Source organism: Cannabis sativa, chromosome 4 (assembly GCF_029168945.1).
Source record: "Cannabis sativa cultivar Pink pepper isolate KNU-18-1 chromosome 4, ASM2916894v1, whole genome shotgun sequence".
Classification (NCBI taxonomy): Eukaryota; Viridiplantae; Streptophyta; class Magnoliopsida; order Rosales; family Cannabaceae; genus Cannabis; species Cannabis sativa.
Window position 1 is genome coordinate 66,470,386 of NC_083604.1, and position 24,107 is coordinate 66,494,492.

Genomic DNA, 24,107 nt, shown 5'->3' on the forward strand with positions numbered 1-24,107 from the left:
TTTCAGATGTGTTCTGACAGGTTGGCGCGGTATAGTCACAACTGGGTATTTTGGGCCGAATCGGGTTCAGGCCCGAAATGCAATTTGAATTGAATTAATTGGCATTTTATTTGATAATAAGAAATCTAAATTTTATTTGGAAATAAATGAGAGTGAATTGACAATTATGCCTTGTGAGTGAATATACTTGTTATTTGGCCCTTGGGGCATTTTGGTCTTTTGACCTTATTTGATTTATTTTGGTAAAAGCTAAATTTTGAGGAAATGAATTAGAAAATTCTGGTTCTCTTTCCCTCTAACCCAACCCTCTCTCCCTCTCTCTCTCTCTCTCTCTCTCTCTCTCTCTCTCTCTCTCTCTCTCTCTCTCTCTCTCTAACCCTCTTGAGTTTTTCAAGTTAAATTTGAAGAAATTAGTTGGATTTGAAGCATAATCTTGGTGGATCTTTGAGCTTACCTTTGGAATGAAGTTGAGGTAGCTTTCTATGATTTTAATCTTAGTTTTAACTACTGGATTTATTGTTGAAAAGCATGAGTTTGTTGAAGATGATGATAGGTTGCATGGTAGTGATGTTCTTTTGTTAATTTGAGTGAGTGTTGCTTGGATTTTTGGTGTATTGGTTGTTTGATCTCTAGAGCAAATTCTAGGGTTTTTATCTTGCCTTGAATTCAAGTTATTTGTTAATGGTACGTTGCTGATGGGAATTTATTGGGATGCATGGTTTTGAAGCTCTAGTTCAAGAGCTTGAACTTTGCTAAGTTAAAGCATGATTTTGGGTTATTTGTGCAATCTTAATTTTTAGAGTTGTAGTTGATGTTGTTAGCTCTCTATTGTGATGATTTTTATCTGTAAGAAGTTAATGTTGGATATGATTTGATTAAGGTTCAAATATATGGAAAAGTGAGCATTTTTAGACCTTAAAATCTGGTTTTCAGGGTTTTTCGAACCCAGTGGCTGCGGCCAAAAACCTAGCAGAGAGCCATCCCTTTTCCCGATTTTGTTTTGGCCATTACTTTTGACTCGGGACTCCGTTTTGGACGTTCTTTATATCATTGGAAAGATCGTTCCGAGCTCTATATGATTATTTATATTTTGAATGCCAACCTTATATTATGTGAAAGTGGAATTAGGGATTAATCCTATTTGTGAAATCTCAGATTGTGTGACTAGGATTACCGGCACCTGATCAGGAGCACCCAGGGGTTTGGAATCTCTGTTATTACGGGACAACAGGTAAGACAGTAGTTTGCACGTAGAGTATGCGTGATGGCGCTTATGTTGAATATGATATATGTGAGTAATAGTAACCGGGATTAGGGTTATTACCTTAATATGAGCGGTTAATAGCCTAGGGTTATTACCCTAGTGATATAAGTTGAGTAAATATTATGCCATGCTAAGTATATGATTATATTGAGATTTAAGGGTTATGGGTTCAAGGCATAATCGGGTTGGACTCGGTAACCATAACCGAGATGAACCATTCTAAGGCCTTATTGTATTTAGACGTGTGAGAGCAACACGTAGGTCTACGCCACGTAGACATAAATAGACGTGTGAGAGTAACATGTAGGTTTACGTCACGTAAACATAAACAGGCATGTGAGCCCAACATGCAGGTCTGTGTCACACAGACATATTTGAATGGCATTACTGTTTATATTATATGATGAGCATATTTTTGATATATTTTATACTGTCTTGCTGGGCTTGGCTCACGGGTGCTCTACTGTGCAGGAAAAGGTAAGACTGTTGTTGATCAGCCATGAGTGCAGGAGCTGGATGAAGAAAGTACATGTCTAGCCCATATCAGACCAAGCGGGTTGGGGTCTACCAGTGTTGTGTTTTTAAGACTCTGTTTTGCTGCTTAGGCCGACTGAAAGAAAAGGACTTGTAATAATATTTTGTAAATATTTTTTTGGATCCCCAATTCTGTAACTTTTAGTTTATAAAGTTTTAAAAAAATATTACAATATTTCCATTCCTAGTGTTATTAAAGTTTAAATTCTGCGCTAATTTTATTAGTAATCCTAAGCTAGGGGATTAGGGTTTTATAAGTATTTTCGGTAGTGTGCCTAATTACTTAGGGCGTTACATTATATGTCAACTCAAACTTCCTTATATAGGAGCTGAGCATATAACCTATCCTATCCTGCATACAACCTACCCCTACATATAATCTCCTAGCACTAACCTTATCTCTTAATCAACTTGTTGATCGACAAAGTAGTATCTCATTCGTAATTAAATACTTCACCCAAGAGTTTTTATTAAAGGTAATAACCCTTCCTTTTATACCTTTTTATTTTATCAATAATTTTCAGGTGGAGTTTGACAAGAATGGCAAAGCTTATGGAGTGACCTCAGAAGGAGAAACTGCAAAATGTAAAAAAGTTGTTTGTGATCCTTCATATCTCCCTGACAAGGTAAGCCTTTTTTGGCCAAAATGAAACATCTATAGAAGTTATTCATAGTTTATCATATTGTGTTGTGACTTCTGGCTTATTGAAAATGCAAGTTTGTGTTCTGTGGCTCAACAGGTGAAGAAGGTTGGAAAAGTTGCTCGTGCAATATATGTATTATGAGTCATAATAAGATTATGTATCAATTAGTATATATACCAGTTAGTGTTAGTGTGTTCTGTTAGTATGCTGCTATGGTTGTTAGGTTGTTGTCTGTTATTTGTTATTTCCATTTATATTGTTCCTATTTTTATGGTGTTCCTTGATTTGTGGAATTTTGTTTTCATACTCTCTGCTTGCCTATATAAAGGCTTGATTCCTTTTGTATTTTTCATTCAATTCATTCAATAAAGACACATTATTGTTCTTCCCTTTCTTCCGCAATATGGTATCAGAACAAGGAAGATATACTTCCTTTTGATCCTGATTTCCATTGTTCTTCCTCACCGTGTTCTTTGTTCAACTTCCCCGGCGACGTTCGATGTCTGCAGTTGAAGAATTCATTTCTTCAATCGACATTCTTCTAGGGGTGTTCATCAAACCGCTCAAACCGCCCGCACCGCACCACACCGCAAAAAAAATGCGGTTTGAAATTCTTTGCGGTGCGGTTGCAATTTGAATTTTTCCTAAACCGCGCGGTGCGGTGCTGTTGGGTTTTGTGCCGTAAATAAAACCCATTTCAATATAATCAGATTTACTTATTAATAAATATTAAAAATAACATTTTATGTTGCATGGTTCACATGATTTATTTCATGATTATATATATAATGTATGAATTCTATTTAAGTCCAGAACATATGAATTTGTTAATAATTATAGTGTTGTCAGCACAGTGGAATATAATCTTAATTATATGTTCGAAAGTTTATTCCCTGATTTGTACCGGATTTAGACTGGCATGATATAATCAGCGATATGTATTCTTACACCTTGGATAAGTGTTATGTCCTTTCCAGGGCATTGACAAAGTTTACCAGTATCGGATGTATGGATTATACATCGGAAGGGACCGATATTGAACTTTGATTAGATATATTAAAATTAACCGTAATATCTATTCAAATCAATATCACATGTTGATCCTAGATCAAATGATCTTAATCCTGATATGGTTAGGTTCGATCTCAAGAGTATTATACATGTTCTTTGATTTGTTAGTTAAGCCTACTTTTGGGTCAGGGTGATACGTATATTTTGGGAACATGATAGTATAATTGAGTGGGAGCGCTAACATAAATATGGAGTCTATAACTTCTATAGGAATTAGAAGTGAAACGATGATATCATTCGAGCTTGGCTAAACAGAGATAATGGTGGAGATCTCATTTCACTTCGCTGAAATATTATTTATACGGAGCTAAGTGTTTTAAGGATAAAATACATTGAAGGTGTAACGGTAATTTAGTTCCTATTCAATGTAGATCATCTATTAGAGGGTCATTGATCAAATTAGGATTATAACAATGGATAACTAATAGCGTATCTATGTCGTGGAACATATAGAGCGTTCTATATGACTGAGAGTGCAATTCCAAGTTCTAAGTGTGGATTCAATAAGGAATTAATAAGTTAGGGAATTTACTTGGTAAATTCGGTTCGACTTATTGGAAGCTCGGTTATATAGGCCCATGGTCCACATACTAGTTGAGACCATACTGCTTGTAAGACTCAGTTAATTGATTTTAATTAATCAATTATAATTCTAAAGTTAGACTATGTTTACTTTATGAATTTTCACTAAGCAAGGGCGAAATTGTAAAGAAAAGAGATTCTAGGTTTATTTATTAATTAAGAGACTTTATATGTCTAAATTAATAAATATATTAAATGACAATATTATTTAATAATTATTTTTTAAGTTATTAAATAATTAGAATTGGCATTTAAATGGTTAAATTGGAAAATTGGCATTTTTGAGAAAATGGGATTGAAAAATGACAAAATGGCAAAATTGCAAAGTGAGGCCCATTATCCATATCATGGCCGCCCACTATGCAAGCATTTTACCATTTATATTTTCATTATTTTAATGTCATACAATTCTAACCTAAACCTAGATGGCTTTCTATAAATAGAAAGTGATGGCTTCAGGAAACTATGAAAAATGCATCTTATTTCTTTCAGAGAAAAACCTGAGCCTCCAAGCCGCCACTCTTCTACTCTTTTCTTCTCCTCAATTTCGAAATACCCTAGTGATAGAGTAGTGCCCACACACATCAAGTGGTTTCTCAATCATAGTGTGGAAGATTGTGTAGAATCCAATCAACAAGAAGGAGAATCATCATCAAAGGAAGGAGAGAAAGAGATCCAGGTTCAGATCTTGATTATGTTCTGCTACAGAAAGGAATCAAGGGCTAGAGATCTGAACGGAAGGAGTCATTATATTCCGCTGCACCCAATGTAAGGTTTCCTAAACTTTATATGTGTTTATTTTATTGTTTTAGAATTCATATTAGGATGTTAATGAAACATACTTGGTAGTAAATCTAGATCCTGGTAAAATATTTCCAACAGGTGCGGTTTGCGGTTTTGAATTGTTAATATGCGATTCAAACCGCACCGCACCGCATATTATAAAAATACCAATTTTTATATTTATTTAAGTCCAATATGTGAAGCCCCAACCTAAGCCCACTAATTATTGTATTGTTGAAAGTTGAAACTTTTTTTTTTCATATTTACTCTCAAGCCTTAGGATATTTTTGACGAGTGTTGCTCAAACTTTATTGTATTTGTGATAGTTTAATTATTTAGTGATAGTCCAAACTGTAAAAACCGCATAAACCGCACCGCACCGCACCATTTTTTGCGGTGCGGTTTTTTAGTTTCACGGTGCGGGTGCGGTTTGGAAAATTGAAAAAATTGCATGTGCGGGTTGGTTTGAAAAAATAGTCAAAAACCGCACCACCCACACCGCGAACACCCCTACATTCTTCTTCTTTTACACTGTTCTCTCTAAGTTCTATTAGACGCACAAATCGCATCCTTCTGATCCCACCATGTCAAATAACCAAGAAACAGAGCATGACAATGAAGCTCCTGCCCAGATCAACAATGGCGATAATCAAGTTCAAGCACTGGTATTAGAACGAATACTCAAATAGCAAGATCAAGAAATCCTATTGAAGATCCCTCTGATCCTTATTATCTACACCATAGAGATAATCCTGGAAACGTCCTAGTATCTCAATTGCTCACTGGATAGGACAATTACATTGCTTGGTGTCGAGCAATGGAGTTGGCCATTTCAGTCAAGAACAAATTGGGGTTCTTGAACGGTTCCATACCTAAACCTCCTATGTCTGATCAAACACTCTATCATGCTTGGATTCGCAACAACAATATAGTGATTTCTTGGATAATCAACTCGGTTTCTAAGGAGATTTCTTCCAGCATTCTCTACGACGAGTCAGCTGCTGCAATATGGAATGATCTGAGGGTCAGATTTCAGCAGAGGAATGGTGCACATATCTACAATGTCAAGAAAATTTTGATGAAACAAGAAACTAAGTCCGTTAGTATGTATTTCACCAAGCTCAAAACAGTGTGGGAACAATTGTCTAACTTCAGACCTAGTTGCACATGTAATGGTTGTACATGTGGGGGAGTTAAGAAGTTGCAAGAACACCACATCATGGAATACATCATGTCTTTTCTCATGGGATTATCCGATCTCTATTCATAAGTGAGAGGTAATATTCTTGTTATGGATCCTTTACCTGAGATTAATAAAGTTTTTCATTTAGTCACACAGGAAGAGAATCAAAGAGGGGGGCAAAATGTTTCTGCCGATCCCAACTCCAACATGGCTTTTGCCTTTCAAGGAGAAAGAAACTTAGGGACACCAGAACCTCCCAAGAATCAAGCACAAAAACGTGGCAGGCCCTTTTGCACACACTGCAATATGCACAGACACACCATTGAGAAGTGCTATAAGATACACGGGTATTCGCCTGGATACAACAAAGCAAGAAAATCAAAGAGGCAGCTGCTAATCAATTTCAGACCTCAAATGAAGCTGGTTCAAATACTAATGACAACAATACACTGCTGCCTCAATTGCCACCAAACCAATACCAGCAACTTCTCAATCTCCTTGCATCTCAAACTACAAGTCTGCCTGCCACCGATCACGGTCCCTCGACAGGTAGTTCAGGTATCGTGTTAACCAATTGTGCTTTCTTGCCTAAAAACAAATCTTGGATAGTGGATTCAGGTGCCACTAGACACATTTGTTCTGATTTGAGTTTTTTTCAAAGTGTTCATTCTATCAATTCAACTAAATTAATTCTACCTAACAATAATCATGTCATGGTTCACAAATGTGGTAATATACGCATCAACAACAATCTGGTTTTAAAGGAAGTTCTTTATGTCCCTACTTTCCAATATAACATTATTTCTGTTAGTTGTTTGACAAAAGACAATAACTATGTTCTCAAATTCTTTGCTAATAAGTTTCACATACAGGAAACACACACCAAGAAGACGATTGGCAAAGGTGAATCGGCTAATGGTCTCTATCTTCTGGACACCACAACTGTTTCTATCAATGCCTTCGCATCTGCTGAAATTTGGCATGGAAGATTAGGCCATTTGTCAAATAAATGTCTTGATTTGCTTAGTGATTGTTTACATTGTAAAACAAAAGATTTGCACAATGTTGAACCTTGCTATATCTGTCCTCTAGAAAAGCAAAGAAAGCTTCCTTTTCTTAATAATAAAAGCTTTACTACTCATTGCTTTGATCTTATACATTGTGATATATGGGGGCCTTATCATGTTACTTCCCACTCTAATCACAAATATTTTCTTACCTTAATTGATGATCAGTCAAGATTTACTTGGATTTATCTTCTTAAACAAAAATCGGATGTTCTTTTTATTATACCTGAGTTTATTTCTTATGTGCAAACTCAATACAATTGTGTTTTCAAACATTTCAGATCCGACAATGCACCTGAACTCACTTTCAAAGATTTGTTCTCTAAACATGGTATTTTACATGACTTTTCTTGCATTAAAACTCCTAAGCAAAATGTCGTTGCTGAAAGAAAACATAAACACCTTCTAAATGTTGCTAGAGCCTTGCTTTTTCAGTCTAAAGTTCCCATACAATATTGGACAGAATGTCTACTCACTGCTGATTTTTAAATCAACGCACGCCTACACCGAATCTAAAGAACAAAATGCCTTATGAGATTTCATTTGGTAAACAACCTGATTATGATGGATTAAGATGTTTTGGATGCCTTGCCTTTACCATTACTTTTCATAGAACTAAGTTCGAGCCTTAGGCAAGGACATGCGTGTTTTTGGGATATCCAAGGGGAGTTAAAGGGTGTCGATTATATGATCTAAACACAAAACAGATTTTTATCTCTAGAAATGTTATTTTTCATGAACATGTATTTCCTTTTCACAAACTTAACACAACTAGTCATAATATTAATCCTTTTTTACCTCTCATTCTCCCAAATGAGCATATAACTAACACACATGTTGAAAATTACCCTTTGCAACATCCCAGTTATGTTTCCCCTGATCCTATTCTGCAAGATATTGCAGCAGAAACACCAGAAAATGACGCTGAGGAGCATGAAGAAAGCTCAACTCAGCGCGATCCTTCACCTACACCAAACATCATGCCTAGAAGAACTACTAGAGTGTCACGGCCACCTAGTTATCTACAAGATTTTGAGTGTAAAAACCTACTGGAAGATAAAACTTCCACCTCTTATCCCATCTCAAAATATATCTCTTATTCCAAACTTTCAAAAGCTTATAAAATGTTTGTTCTTGCAGTAACAGCTGAATTCGAGCCTCAAAGCTACAAGCAGGCCATTCAATTCAAGAAATGGCTTCAAGCCATGGACAATGAGCTTTTAGCACTCATCACCAACAAAACTTAGACTGTGGTGCCTCTCCCACCTAACAAGCGAGCTTAGGATGTCGTTGGGTGTACACAATTAAGTACAACAGCGATGGAAGTGTAGAATGGCTCAAAGCATGCCTTGTAGCACAGGGATACACTCAACAAGAAGGCTTGGATTTTTTTGACACTTTCTCACCTGTAGCAAAGATGGTCACTTTCAAAATCTTACTCGCCATCGTCACTATCAAGCAATGGTACACTTTGCAACTCGACATCAATAATGCTTTCCTAAATGGTGACTTAGACAAAGAAGTTTACATGCAAATCCCACAAGGTCTCCAACTCCCTTCCTCAATCACGGGTCACAACCTTGTATGTAAACTCCATAAATCTATCTATGGTCTATGCCAATCCTCAAGACAATGGTATAAGAAACTCACCGATGCTCTTCTTGAAGAGGGATTCACTCAATCGCAAGCTGATTACACTCTCTTCACTCGCGGAACACACAACACATTTGTGGTGCTTCTTGTTTACGTAGATGATATTATGAAAAACCGTGTTTTTGCAAATGTCAGTTGTATATGTGAAAATATAAAAACTGTAAACGTTTGCAGCAGCAGAGAGTAATTACCTTTCTACAAACCGAACGGGCGAATATAAAATATTTTGCAGAAAAATAAATAACTTGACACAAGAGATTTATACGTGGTATCAGTGTTCTCACGAACACTCCTAGTCCACGGGGCCACGCCCAGAGAATGAAATCAATTAATAAAGTATCAAAATTACAAAGACAATTGACTTAAACAAGTTTAGACTCCCTCTAAAGTATTGCCGCAATCCTTTGTAATTCACTTTATGAATCTGACTTCTTGAAACACCTTCAAGCCCGAACTCCCTTCGTCTTTGAAGAGTGAGTGCTTACTTCCTCCCGAAGTAAGGCTTTAGCAAGTCTTCTCCCGAAGACCAAGTGCTTACTTCCTCCCGAAGTAAGGCTTAATCAAGTCTTCTCCCGAAGACCAATCTCTTGTTCAGTCAAGTAGTTCTTCACAACCTCTAGGATAGAGTAAGAACAGAAATAGAACAACTAGAACCTAGGTGAACAACTAGGCTCTCACAAAACAAAGAAACACTCTCTTCTCACAAAAGATAAATGCAAAAAATGAATAATGGAAGAGGTAAATCGAATGGTTGCTCTCTAGGCTCTATTTATAGATCATAGAAACCAAAGAGGCAACCACAAGTTCGAATTAGCAGCTGTACAAAAACTTTCCAAAAACAAACACGATCTGCTACATCAGATTCGGTTGCTGACGAAGCAGATCTGCCCAGAAACGGGAAACTTACTAAAATCGGGTCCGATCTTCTTTCAAAGCTTGATTCCTGCCAAAAACAGATTAGATATTCTGATTGTATCAAGATACAATCGAAATTAATAAGGAAAAGGCAATAATCAAAGTTTCCCTTAAAAGGACAACTTTCCAAAAGAGAATTCCTTCTCTTTTGAGAAGTTTTCAACAAAGGAAAGTTCAGCTGAAAGTGCAACTTTCCAAACAAGGAAAATGGCAACTAAAACCGAATAAAAGAGGTAAGATTTCGAAAATGAATGCAAGGCAATCTTACCATAAAAAGGAAAAATTATTTTGTCACCTAACTTGCCAAAAAAGGACTTTACATATTATACTTGTTGGACCCAACTTAAACATTCTGTACCAATTACAAGACGCCCTTCAGGCCAAATTCAAGCTCAAGACCCTCGGCCCTCTCAAGTATTTTCTTGGTTTCGAGATTGCAAGAGCCAATTCCGGTCTCTTTCTTTCACAACGCAAGTATACTCTCCAACTACTTGCTGATACGGGGAATACTGATAGCAAACCTGCCAAAGCCCCCATGGATCCAAGACTAAGACTCAATGATCAAGACGGGGACACCCTCGACAATCCGTCTCACTATAGACAACTCATTAGATGCCTCCTATACTTGACACTCTCACGACTTAACATCACGTTTGCTGTCAATACTCTTAGCCAGTTTATGTCTTGTCCTCGAACAACACACTTGACAACTCTACATCATCTCCTCCGCTACTTAAAAGGATCACCAGGACAAGGAATTTTGTACTCTCCAACATCCTCTCTTCATCTGCGTGGGTTCTCTAATTCGGATTGTGCGACTTGTCCATTCACTCGTCGATCAACTACCGGCTATTACATCTTTCTTGGTGATTGCCTCATATCCTAAAAGATAAAGAAACAGCCCACTGTTTCTAAAAGCTCTGCTGAAGCAGAGTATCGTGCTTTGGCTTCCACCACAAGTGAAATCACTTGGATACAGTATTTACTCCAAGATCTTCACATTGATCAACCTACACCAGCATTCATCTACTGCGACAACCAATCGGTAATACACATCGCAAATAATCCAACATTTCACGAACGCACAAAACATATCGAATTAGACTGCCACTTCATTCGTGAAAAAATTGCCAAATCAGCCATAAGCCTCATTCCTATTAGCAGTAACCTTCAACTCGCAGATGCATTTACCAAGCCTCTTCCCTCCACTATCCTCACTTCACACTTGTCCAAGATGGCCATTCATGATATCTATAGTCCATCTTGAGGGGGGGGGGGGGGTAACAAGATTATGTATCAGTTAGTATATATACCAGTTAGTGGTAGTGTGTTCTGTTAGTATGCTGCTATGGTTGTTATGTTGTTGTCTATTATCTGTTATTTCCGTTTATATTGTTCCTGTTTTTATGGTGTTCCTTGATTTGAGGAATTCTGTTTTCATACTCTCTGCTTGCCTATATAAAGGCTTGATTCCTTTTGTATTTTCCATTCAATTCATTCAATAAAGACACTTTATTGTTCTTCCCTTTCTTCCGCAATAAGTCATCCTATTCCACACTCCAATGATTCACATTCAGCTTAGGTCATCCTACCCCACAAGCAACTTGGACGTAAATCTGATATGTAAGTTATTAGTTCGAGTACTTTGTTGTTTATTTCTGTTGGAAAATTGTTGTGCTCCAATAGAAATATCAAACCAACAAGATTACAACTCAACGACAAATAATACAAAGGACAAAACATGTATAAATAATATTACAACACTAAACAAAATATACACATAAAATAGAGAATAGAGATGAAGAGAGGGATTACAACTCAAAGCCATAAGCTACACATAAACACAACATATAAATAGCATAAATATAAAAGAGATGTGAGAGCAATCTCAACACCATATACACGACAAGTGTATAATAGGAGAATCACAAAACTTGAACAAGGTCTTACACCTTTATCCAAAAGCTTATTTCCCCCTACCACAAGCACTTAGGGAAAAGAAAAGAATGGAAATAGCTTTCTGGATTTATCAAGCCTATAGTGTTTCTAGCAATGTGCTCTCTTGATAGAAACTTGTTCTCCCAAAGTAAATTGAAGACCTCTATTTATAGTGTTTTGAGGATCACATTTGAAAATCAAATTCTTTCATCACATGGTTGTTACCAACACATTAATTTGTGTTTAATGGAATAAAAACGTTGGACAAGAGAGCTGGAAAAAAGCTCAATTAATTTATATACGTTTATGAACGTTTTTCAAAAATCTGGTTTCAGATGTTCGAAAACAACTATAGAACAATATAAAAACAACTATTAAACAAATATTTTAGAGAACTCAAAATGTAACTCCTCTTCGAGTTAAATCTTTTCCCAACGTCCCAATACCCATTTAAATGATATAATTAAGTATTGTAACAGTTTCTAACAGCTAGAAACTTATCCCATTAATTCCATAACTCCCATATGTAACAACTCACATAAATTACATATTTATCAATTTTGATCCTTAGGTTACAATCTATTTTCAGATTTGTAACTCCTCATATGTTACAATTTTATGTGTATTATTATATTATATATGATATAATATAACCTCCAACACATAATATATATTAGTCTCATATTAATATATAATATGTCACATTTGAATATTTTCATCTATATTATATTATAACAAATAATATAACATTCCCCCACTAGATTAAAATTTGTGACACACCATTGTAACATTATTTAATCAATCAATATCTCATATATCCCCCACTTTGATTGAATAAATCAAACACTTTTATAAAGATCTTGCTTAGATGCATAAAGTAAAATATCTTTCGACTTGAATTTTAGTGTAGTTACCACAAAGTTTGTTGAAATTTTGGTTGCCGAAGCATTGAACCACTATTTCTTTAATACAAACCGGTGATAACACGCACATCTTTGCTAGAGTTCACTTGAGACCTCATTATATCTCGCTTGTGCACCGTTAATGGCCATCTGCAACATCTATTTCATGGACTCTCTAGAGAATAACTCCCAATTCTCATAAGAGGCGGCACCACCTCTAGTCCATATAGGTGGAAATTAGTGTCTCACAACTTCTCTTTAGACATATCATTCCATTAAAAAACCTTTCAGTTTTAACTCTCTAAATATTACCATTAGTACTCTTTGATAGATGAGACAAGTTGAGTACTACTTTTTCACTCTATTGACTTGTTATTACCTATTGAACTTAAGACTAGATTTTTACTAGTGTTAAGATAGGTTACCATCAATGAGTAAAACTCTAAGGGAGTTTAGGTCCCATCCCTCAAAAATTTCATGCTTTAATCTTGTATGGAGATCAAGCGATTTGTTATAACCACACACTTTTCGATTCCAAGCAAATCTTGCTAGCCAAAATTAGTGTCCATTGTTACATGGTCACTTTTCTCCTTAAATATATTTAAGCTTTGAAAATTAAATCACATAAGATTAATTTTCACACTTACTCAATTTCTCACAAATTTTGATACCAAGCATATCAAAATATATATACTCACTTTAGACACCAAACATGTTTAAGTTATACTCAAGTCTTAGGCACCAAGCATGCCTAAATTTCTCGCGTTGGAGTATCACCTCCACACTTTTCACATTTCACTATCAAGATACTATCTTGATTTTAAAATATAGAAGACCTCTTTGTCTCTATAATTTCTCTTCAATTTCCTTCTTGAAATTATTTTCACTAAAATTTGACACCAAAATATGTCAAAATTTCTCATATGCACATAGCCAAAATTGATTTAGAATTTGAGTTCAAAATCAAATTAATAACTAATCAACAATGTCTCATCACATTTTGATTAAGTTTGTGGCTCACCCCCACATTTCTACCATAAAGTGTATATAAAATGTCACTTTTGTGTGTTTTTCTCTTGAAATGACTCTTTAAAGTCACTTTGAAAATACCATTTGATATTTTTAGTTTTCTCAACAAAACTAAAATATCAAACTCACATCACCATTTAAAAAATAATGTGATTATTTTACCCATAATTTTAAGGTTATCTCCTCATTGAGATTAGCCTAAAATTATACCAAAGTTGACAAAATTCTCATCAATTTTGTTCACTACTTTGATTATTTAAGATTCAAAATTGATTCTCCAATTTTGTTATCTTTTCACAATTTTTGAATCCACCATGATTCACTTTGATATGAGTCTAAAATTGCTCTTCCAATTATGACTCATTTTACAAGTTTAGATCCACTTTGATCTATCTTTGGCAAGATAAACCCAAAAAAGAGTAACTCTCATAGTTCATTTTCTCATATCAAAAAATGAGAGAAAACCACTAATGGAAAATTAATTCCAAAACTCTTTATTCTCAAAAATGACGAACACATCTTTTTATCATCATCATCATTATTATTATCATATACACTAAATATGATTAGTTACACACATATTATTATAGAAAAATTCTATGGTAGGTACCCTTGTTTTGTCTATATAGTATAGTGACATTTTTTGACCATTGATAAAGATGACTTTTGAAAGTACAAGATAATTATTGTATAACTCAATGCATTGAATCAAATATCTTGATGTCAAAAAAAAAACTTTACAAATATAAAAAAATCACGGAACCTAATAAAATCACAATAATTTATGTCTCTAAAATTTTAATTATTGATAACAAGTTAAGAAATATAAAATTAGATGTTCTTGTATTTTTTTTTTTGTTCTTATTTTATTTAATTTTATTGAAAGATTTTATATATAGAAATTTCACTAAAAAATCATTACTTACATATTTTACTTATATTTTTATTATTATTTTGAAAGAATTTAATTAATTTATTTATTTATTATTACATAAGAAATATTTTTTTTTACATAAACAATGTTCTTTCAATGGAACATGATTTTTTTTTTCTCCAGTTTTTCTTTTTATAATTAATTTATTGCAACTAAAATGTAAGTTTTTTACTTAATAAAAAATCGAAAAGAATCATACTATTAATTATTTTTTCTAAATGTGTCTTTTTTTTTTACATAAAAAAAAACAGAAAAAATAAAAAGCAAAAATATGGTGATATTCATAATTTTTTCTAATTAAACATAAATATTATAGTAAAAGATAATTATTTGAAAAAAAATGTAGTATCTACAAATTTTTATTTTGTTTTTTTTTTACTTTTTTATAACTCAAAATAAGTATATAAGTATCATTAAATTTTATGTCAAATATAACAGATAAATTAAATAAATAAATAAATAAAATCTATTTTTATGAGGTGTCTTACAAATATTTAGAGATATTTCATACTCATTTGAAATGGTTACTTTGTTAGACTCACAATTTGTTTCGGTATCAAAGAGAGTTTTTCAATCTATTTGTTTTTCATGATCGTGTACGTTGTATATTTTAAGAGCACCTGTAAATTTTTAGAAAATTTCGAGTAGTTTATAATGTCAAAAATAAGATCTAAATATTTTATTGCACGCACGACTGTTCGTTCTTACACACATATTAAATAACTTTTTGAACCTTATTTTCCGCATTGTAAAATATTCAAAAAATTTTGAAATTCACAGGTAATCCTATATAGCTATAACATACACGATCATGAAAAAAAAATGAACTAAAAATCTTTTCTGGATGCCAAAACAGATATAGAGTCTACTAGAACACCCTTTTAGGGGTGTACAGTAGATTTTAGTAGAATTCATCATACAAAATTAATGTAGAAAAAGAAAAATATTTTGAAAATAATTGTACCCCCTTAAAATATTATTTTGATAGACCCCCTTCTCTGTTTTGTCATCTATGAGAGTTTTTAAATTATTATTTTTCTTAATCATGTACAATGTAGTTACTTAGAACTACTTGTAAATTTTCATGAAATTTTGAATAGTTTACAGTGCCGTAAATAAAATTCAAACAGTTGATTGCTACATCTATAAGAAAAAACAGTTGCTCATGCAATAAAATATTTGAACTTTATTGTTAACATTGTAAATTATTTATAATTTTTTGAAAATTTACAAGTGGTCTATTGAAAAATCAAAAATATTTTTGGATGCCGAAATAAAGGTTCTACTGAGAGGAGTACACTAGTTTTTATTAGATCAACTTATCTTTTTTTAAACTATCATGAAAATATTTTTATTTTAAAAGAAAAAAAAATCAACTAACTATTTAAAATAAAAATAAATTTACTAATTATTTTTTAATTAAAAAGGAAAAAGAAAAAAATTTAGGAAAAAAAATTAACTAAAGTGAAAAAAAAAAATTAAAGAAAAGAATCAGTATTAAAATATTATTAAAATTTGGAGAGGTTGTAACCATATAGTAATAATATATTATTATATAGTAATAATATATATAACTCTCGTGCATAAAATTATCTCTCAAATTTTATGCTAATTAATATATTATGTATGTTACTATCATCTCATATAACATATACTCATTATAATATATATTATCTCCACATAATATATATAACTCATATACATGTTATATATTATGTATCTCACATATACATATCAACATATAACATATTCAAATATCATATTATATATCACTATATTAATATGACATATACATCCACATATATATATATAACTCATTTATATACATATATCTCAATATAGAAAAATATGTGAATATATATTATACTATATAAAAAATAGTAAATAACAAAATATCACAATTCTTACCCTTGTATTATCACATGTTGATTTCTTACCTTCCATTGAAACAAGGTAGGAAAGGATAAGCTTTTGACTGTTGGAAAATTGTTGTGCTCCAATAAAAATATCAAACCAACAAGATTACAACACAATGACAAATAATACAAAGGACAAAACATGTATAAATAATGTTACAACACTAAACAAAATATACACATAAAATAGAGAATAGAGATGAAGAGAGGGATTACAACTCAAAACCATAAGCTACACATAAACACAATATATAAATAGCATAAATATAAAAAGAGATGTGAGAGCAATCTCAACACCACATACACTACAAGTGTATAATAGAGAAATCACAAAACTTGAACAAGGTCTTACACCTTTGTCCAAAAGCTTATTTCCCCCTACCACAAGCACTTAGGGAAAAGAAAAGAATGGAAATAGCTTTCTGGATTTATCAAGCCTATAGTGGTTCTAGCAATGTGCTCTCTTGATAGAAACTTGTTCTCCCAAAGTAAACTCAAGACCTCTATTTATAGTATTTTGAGGATCACATTTGAAAATCAAATTCTTTCATCACATGGCTGTTACCAACACATTAATTTGTGTTTAATGGAATAAAAACGTTGGACAATAGAGCTGGAAACAAGCTCAATTAATTTATATACGTTTATGAACGTTTTTTAAAAATCTGGTTTCAGATGTTCGAAAACAACCATAATACAATATAAAAACAACTATTAAACAACTGTTTCCAGAGAACTCAAAATGTAACTCCTCTCCAAGTTAAATCTTTTCCCAACGTCCCAATACCTATTTAAATGATATAATTGAGTATTGTAACAGTTTCCAACAGCTAGAAACTTATCTCATTAATTCCATAACTCCCATATGTAACAAATCACATAATTACATATTTATCAAATTTGATCCTTAGGTTACAATCTATTTTCATATTTGTAACTCCTCATATGTTACAATTTTATGTGTATTATTATAGTATATATGATATAATATAACTTCTAACACATAATATATATTAATTTCATATTAATATATAATATGTCACATTTGAATATTTTAATCTATATTATATTATAACAAATAATATAACACTTTCAGGTACATGTTTTGCTGCTCTTATTCACACAATATAGCTCCCTATACATTGCTTTTGTTTTGACAGAGGCAGAGACTGATGACCCTCAAGTGGAGTTGAAGGCTGGGATAGATCTCCTTGGACCTGTAGATGAAATTTTCTTTGACACTTACGATGAGTATGAACGATGATGACAACTGTTTCATATTTACAGTAAGTAATAAATAGATCCAATTACTGACTCTTATGGTTAACAATGTTAATTTCTCATTTTTACATTTACAACACATAAGTTGTTTGAATCAGTTCTTGAATTGATTGAGCATATGAGAAAGTTTTTGGTGTTTTGAGTTCTCCCAACTTGAATTTATGGCTCAAATCAACAATTAATGGGGGCTACAGCCAAGCCATCCCTAGTAGAACTTCAGTTCTAATATAGTGAATGATTAAAGATCATTTGAGAGAGAACAATTGACATTTACTGCTGGGTTTGCACAAGATTTAAATGCACATTGAAACTCATTTTTTTTTTTTTTTTGAATAAAGGAGTTTCATTAAAAATTAACAGGCATCAGCCTTAACAATGTCACACAAAGAAAGCGGAGCATTTAGCTCATTAAAAATACAACCTGACGATAAATAAAACGCCCTAGCAACACAATGGGCTGCCCTATTTGCAGATCGATTAACATAAGAAATAAGGACATTATTCAAACTAGCAACAATAGTACGACAGTCCTCAACCAACAAACCAAACTGGGATGGCATATGCACTGAGCTATTAATTGCTTGAACAACAACTAAAGCGTCAGACTCAACAACCACCCTATCCCAGCCCTTGCGCTTTATCCAACTAAGCGCCTCCTTGATGCCAATGACCTCAGCTATTTCTGCAGAAACACAACCCCAACGACTCTCAGAAATAGCTTCAATAAGCTTACCATGGTGATCACGAGCAACACAACCAAAACCAAACTTTTGGTGAGCTTCAAAAGTCGCACCATCGACATTCACCTTGACCGTATACTCATCAGGTTTACGCCAACAATTACTTTTTGAGGTATCCCCCATAGCAAATAAAGCATTAGGTGATTCAAATTTAGTAATTTTCCATTGGCCAAGGACATGTTTTGCCGACTTCACTACCTCCAAAGCAGACCGAGACTTATGGTTCCATTGCACTTCGTTGCGAGCATGCCAAATACTCCAACACACCATTGCAGCCTCTACACTAACCTCCTCACGGCCATCAGCTAGCAGCTCAAAAAACCAGCTGCTAAACTCGGCACTAGAACCCGGAGCCGACTGGTTCACCGCCGAAAGTGCCCAACAAGATTGAGAAAATGGGCAATCCAACAACACATGTACAATAGTCTAAATATGTATATTGCAAAAAGGACACAAGAGATCTACATTTACATGTTTTGAGTGAAGTTGTACCTTAGTTGGGAGGCAACCAGAGCAAGCACGCCAAAGAAAATGATGAACTTTGGGAGGAATGGGCAGCTGCCATAGATGCTTCCAACAATTCCCATCTTGCAAAAATAACCAATTCCCACTTGAAGATTGAAGGAACTTGTAGGCACTTTTAACCGAATAGAAGCCCGAGGACTCCATGCTCCAAAACCACCCATCTATAGTCCGAGAAGTAGATAATTGGATGCTTCGAATCAACTGAATATCTCTCTCCTCAAACATATCATTAAGAAGCTCAAAATCCCAAGATCTTTCCCCAACAACCATCAAACTCGAAACATTTTGATCAACTAAACCAGGATTACTTGTCAAGACATAAGGATTAGAATCATTTGGAAGCCAAGGATCAAGTAAGATACTAACCGAAGAACCACTTGCAATACCCTTCTTGCACCGGCCCTTACAAGCTCTTGAGCGGCCCAAATACTTCTCCAAATAAAGCTTGGATTAGATCCCAATTCAGCGTTAAGAAACGAACCTTGTGGGTAATATTGAGCCTTGTAAATTCTCGCCACGAGAGTGTCCTCCATAGTAAGCAGGCGCCAACCTTGCTTTCCCAAAAAAGAGAGATTGTAGTCCCGAAGATCACGAAAACCAAGACCACCATAGTGTTTATGTTGAGAAAGCTTCTTCCAACTAGCCCAACTCACGCCTCTACTAGATGAATTAGATTGGGATTTCCACCAAAACTTCGCCATCATCCCTTCAAGGCTTGTGCAAATTTCTTGAGTTAGGAGAAAAACACTCATTGCATAATTAGGAAGCGCTTGAGCCACAGACTTTATCAACACTTCTTTGCCAGCTTTAGACAAGAACTTAGTCTCCCAACTAAATATCTTCTTTTTCATTTTTTCCTTCAAGAAGCCAAGAATAGCATTTTTGTTTCAACCCATAATACAAGGAAGACCCAAATAGAAGTTATCATCAGAGGCGGCATTTAAACGCATCAAACCACACAAGCGATCACGCACTGGCAAGGTAACATTCTTGCTAAAGAAAACAAAGGATTTAGCAAAATTTACCTGTTGACCTGAAGCAAGCTCATAGCTGTGTAATAGCCGCAACACACTTTGAGCTTCATTATCATTGGCCTTGCAAAAAACATAGCTGTCATCTGCAAAAAGCATGTGAGAAACCATAGGTGCACCCCGAGCAACACGACAACCAGTTAACCAATGATGCCTCTCATAGTGCTTCAACAACAAAGAAAGACCCTCAGCACAGATCAAAAACAAGTAAGGAGACAATGGATCACCTTGACGCAACCCTCTTGACGGAGTTATCGGCCCCATAGAATGACCACCATGAGTAACATCATACGAAACCGTAGTCACACCAAACATGATCAACTGAACCCAATGTTGAGCAAAACCCATACGAAGCAACATGTTCTCAATAAAACTCCACTCAACTCGATCGTAAGCCTTACTCATATCAAGTTTAATAGCCATGAATCCCTCCTTCCCTACTCTCTTCCTCTTCAAATAGTGCATAATCTCAAAAGCAACCATAATATTATCAGAAATCAAGCGACCCGGAAGAAAAGCACTTTGATGACTTGAGATCACCACAGGCAAAACTTCTTTAAATCGGTTGGCTAACACTTTCGAAATAATTTTATAAAGCACATTACAAAGAGATATAGGGCGCAAATCAGTCATAGACTCCGGATGTTTTTTCTTAGGAATAAGCACAATATTAGTATGATTTAACTCTCTTGGAAAAGAACCAACAACAAAGAAATTCTTAACAAGAGTGACAATATCATTACTTACAGTGCTCTAACATTTTTGGTAAAAACCCGGCGTCATGCCATCAGGACCCGGAGATTTATCTGGATGCATTTGAAAGAGAGCTCGACGAATCTCCTCATCAGAAACCGGTTCTAACAACCGGTTGTTGTGGTCATTAGTAACCGCCGAAGGTACACACTGAAGCACCTCGTGACCCGAGACAGCTGAGGCAGTAAACAACGTGGAGAAGTAGTCCACCATGACCGAAGGGAGACGCCCTTTCCAATCCACCCAAACACCATCGGAGTCTTTAAGCTTTTGAATGGAATTGCGACGTCTTCTAGAAGTAGCTGAGGCATGGAAATACTTAGAGTTGCTATCCCCTTCACGCAACCAAAGTTGCTTGCTTCGCTGCTTCCAAAAAATCTCACGTTGCAACAACACACTATTCAAGTTGGCTGAAACATTCTTGTAGTTCTCAACCGACACCCCATCACGGCCCCACTTCCACTTTTGAACCTCAAGCTTACACTCTTTTATTCTCTTAGGAAAATTCCCCGAATAATCTTTTTCCCAATGCCATAAAACATCACCACAACACTTAATCTTCTCCATAACACCCCTCGGCTCACCATTATCCCAACAACTTTTAACAATCTCATAAAACAAAGGCTCTTTCAACCATGAATTTTCAAATCGAAAAACATGTCTCTTAGCAACCACCACTTCGTTAATCAAAACTAAGTGTAAAGGAGTGTGATCCGAAGTAGACACCTCTAAATTAAAAAGCTTAGCCAAAGGGAAAAAATCTAACCATGATTGAGTCACCATCGCCCGATCAATACGCACCTCCACCCAATCCGGAGTACCTCTACTTCGCTCCCAAGTGTACGGATAACCATAAAGCTCGAGATCATGTAAGCCACAATCCATCAAAGTATCATTGAACCCGTCAACTAACCACCATGGATAAGGATGACCACCTTTTTTGTCCTCTTGAGAAGTAACATTATTAAGGTCGCCTATGATACACCAAGGCAAACTTGACTTGTTTTTTAGCTCCCTTATAAGGTCCCATGTTCTTTTTCGTAATGATCTATTCGGCTCACCATATATTCCCGTCAACCGCCAATGCCCTTGGTCACTACCACAAACAACTACATCAATGTAAGACAACCCATACTCTAACACCTGAACATCCTCCTCTTCTCTCCACAACAACGCAACACCCCCACTCTTCCCTTGACAGTCCACCGCCAAAGCTCCTTCAAAACCAATCGCCACACGAATTCTTTCAACAATATCTTTTTTAGCAAGAGTTTCACACAAAAACAAGTAACTGGGCTTCTTTTGGACCACAAGATCCTTCAAGAATTGTTGAGCCCACGGGTTCCCAAGCCCATGGCAATTCCAGGAAATAATACTCATGATGATGGGTGGGCCTGTACACCATGGCCCACCTGTGAATCGTTTTTTGACCCATTAACACCAACATCCCCACTAACAGCTGTAGTCGACCCCCCCTCCACGTGAGCTTCAAGGCCCACACGCCCAGTACGCCTTCTCTTACTTTCCATTAACACAACCAAATCTTCCTCAATATTTGCATCATCATCACTTTCCATAAATTCAGAATTCCCATCTATAGCCGATTGCATAATCTCCCTCCCACTTTCCTTAATTATTTCTTTCTTTTTACTCTTCCCTAAAGTCATGGGATCATGATCACCAACATGGTCAACATCCATGATCTTTGGGATAGCCTTAACTCCATGAAGATCTTCAGTCACACGCCCCCCACCACCACGGCCAGCCGCCGTTCCACCCTCCTCGGCCCCACTCCGAAGCCACTTAGCACCAACTAAGTAGTTTTTCTTCTTCAGATCCGCCCGTAGCGCCGCACCATACGGTTTGACCAATTGATCAATAGGTTGATCAAAACGTTTAGGACAAAATCTATCCGCATGCCCAATGATTCCACAAACAAAGCAAAAGGTAGGAAGATGTTCATATTTAAAATTCGCCCAAATCCAATCCCCATTCTCCTTGCAAAGTTTCATCCTCCTCTTTAATGGTTTTTCGATATCCACCGTAGTACGAACACGCAAGTACTCTCTCCAAATACCATTAAAATTCTTAGGATCCGATTTAACATACGTACCTATGTAAGCACCCGCACTCCGAACCACCTTTTCCAACATGTATCCAGATTTCAAGTCATGAATCTGAACCCAGAAATCAAGCTTGTGAAGCGCCACTTCCTTAGGGTCTTCTCCCTTATTCAGACGATGAAAAACAAGAGGGCTTCGATTGAACATCCAAGGGCTACCATCTATAACGGTTTGGACATCCAACTCATGGAAAAACTGAAAAAGATAACGATTCGTACCCAACTCCTTGATAAAAACACCCTTACCCGGCTGCCAAAGTGAAGCCATTAAGTGGCGCATTGCATCAAAGTCCACCGGTCGACCCGTCAGAAACTTCCCCACCAAACACCACCGATCGTCAAAAGTCGTCTCATCACCCTCATCATCTCCCCCAATCAGAACACCCGCTTCCTCATCCTCCAAACTAATCTGAGTGTACTGCTCATTCAAATCGAAATCCACGTGACTGCTCGATGCCATGATGACCAAAAGACAAGATCTTGAAGACAACCTTAAAAAACTTTAGAGAACTTTACCAACATGTCAATAGACAAGACTTTTTGGTAAACATAACATTTTTAAATGTTTAAGGAATGAAATTGATCTACATGTTGTCACCATTGATCTCATTACATTGAAACTCATTTTTGTTTGTTATTTATTTATTTCTTGACACATTATCATTCAAAGAATCTTGTGTTAACTGAATGCTTTTGCAGAGTTACAATGCAACTACCCACTTTGAGACAACTGTAGAAGATGTTATTGCCTTGTACTCCACTTTTTATATGTATGTCTGTATAATATATGCATTTTACAAGCTGCAGTGTAGTGAAGAGAAAACCCTAATGAGTTTTCTTTCCTCCGTAGTTCAAAAGTTATGAGTTATAATAAACTTGAAGAAATAATTAGTTTTAAAAACATATGTATTAATGATTGCAATCATGACTATTGGATCTGGACTTGTTTGTGGATCTGACTGATTCAGAAGAGTGAGATTTTCAGACAAGGGAGGTGAGGGACTGGAGCTCCAAGACTACTCTCTTTCATTCTTAAGCATCGCAATCTGTTTACCAATCAATATATATGGCATTTTTTTGTGGGAAATGAACAATATCAATTTATCATACACCATACCCCCAAAATTAAAAGATGTCGCATTATCTATTGTTACTTGAATTTGGTACTTATCAAAAGTCGGAATGCACTGCTTGAATAGACTAGTAGTAACTCCAACTGTTCTGGATTCTGAATTAGCAA

At 35.2% G+C, this 24,107-nt stretch overlaps 1 protein-coding gene across 1 annotated transcript; it reads right to left on the reverse strand.

The window, feature by feature from the left end:
* Positions 1 to 22,121: 22,121 nt before the first annotated feature.
* On the reverse strand, positions 22,122 to 23,327 carry LOC133037082 (uncharacterized). Its single transcript, XM_061113896.1, has one exon. It carries the CDS (start codon positions 23,325 to 23,327, stop codon positions 22,122 to 22,124), a length of 1,206 nt encoding a protein of 401 aa, XP_060969879.1.
* Between the last annotated feature and the right edge of the window lie 780 nt (positions 23,328 to 24,107).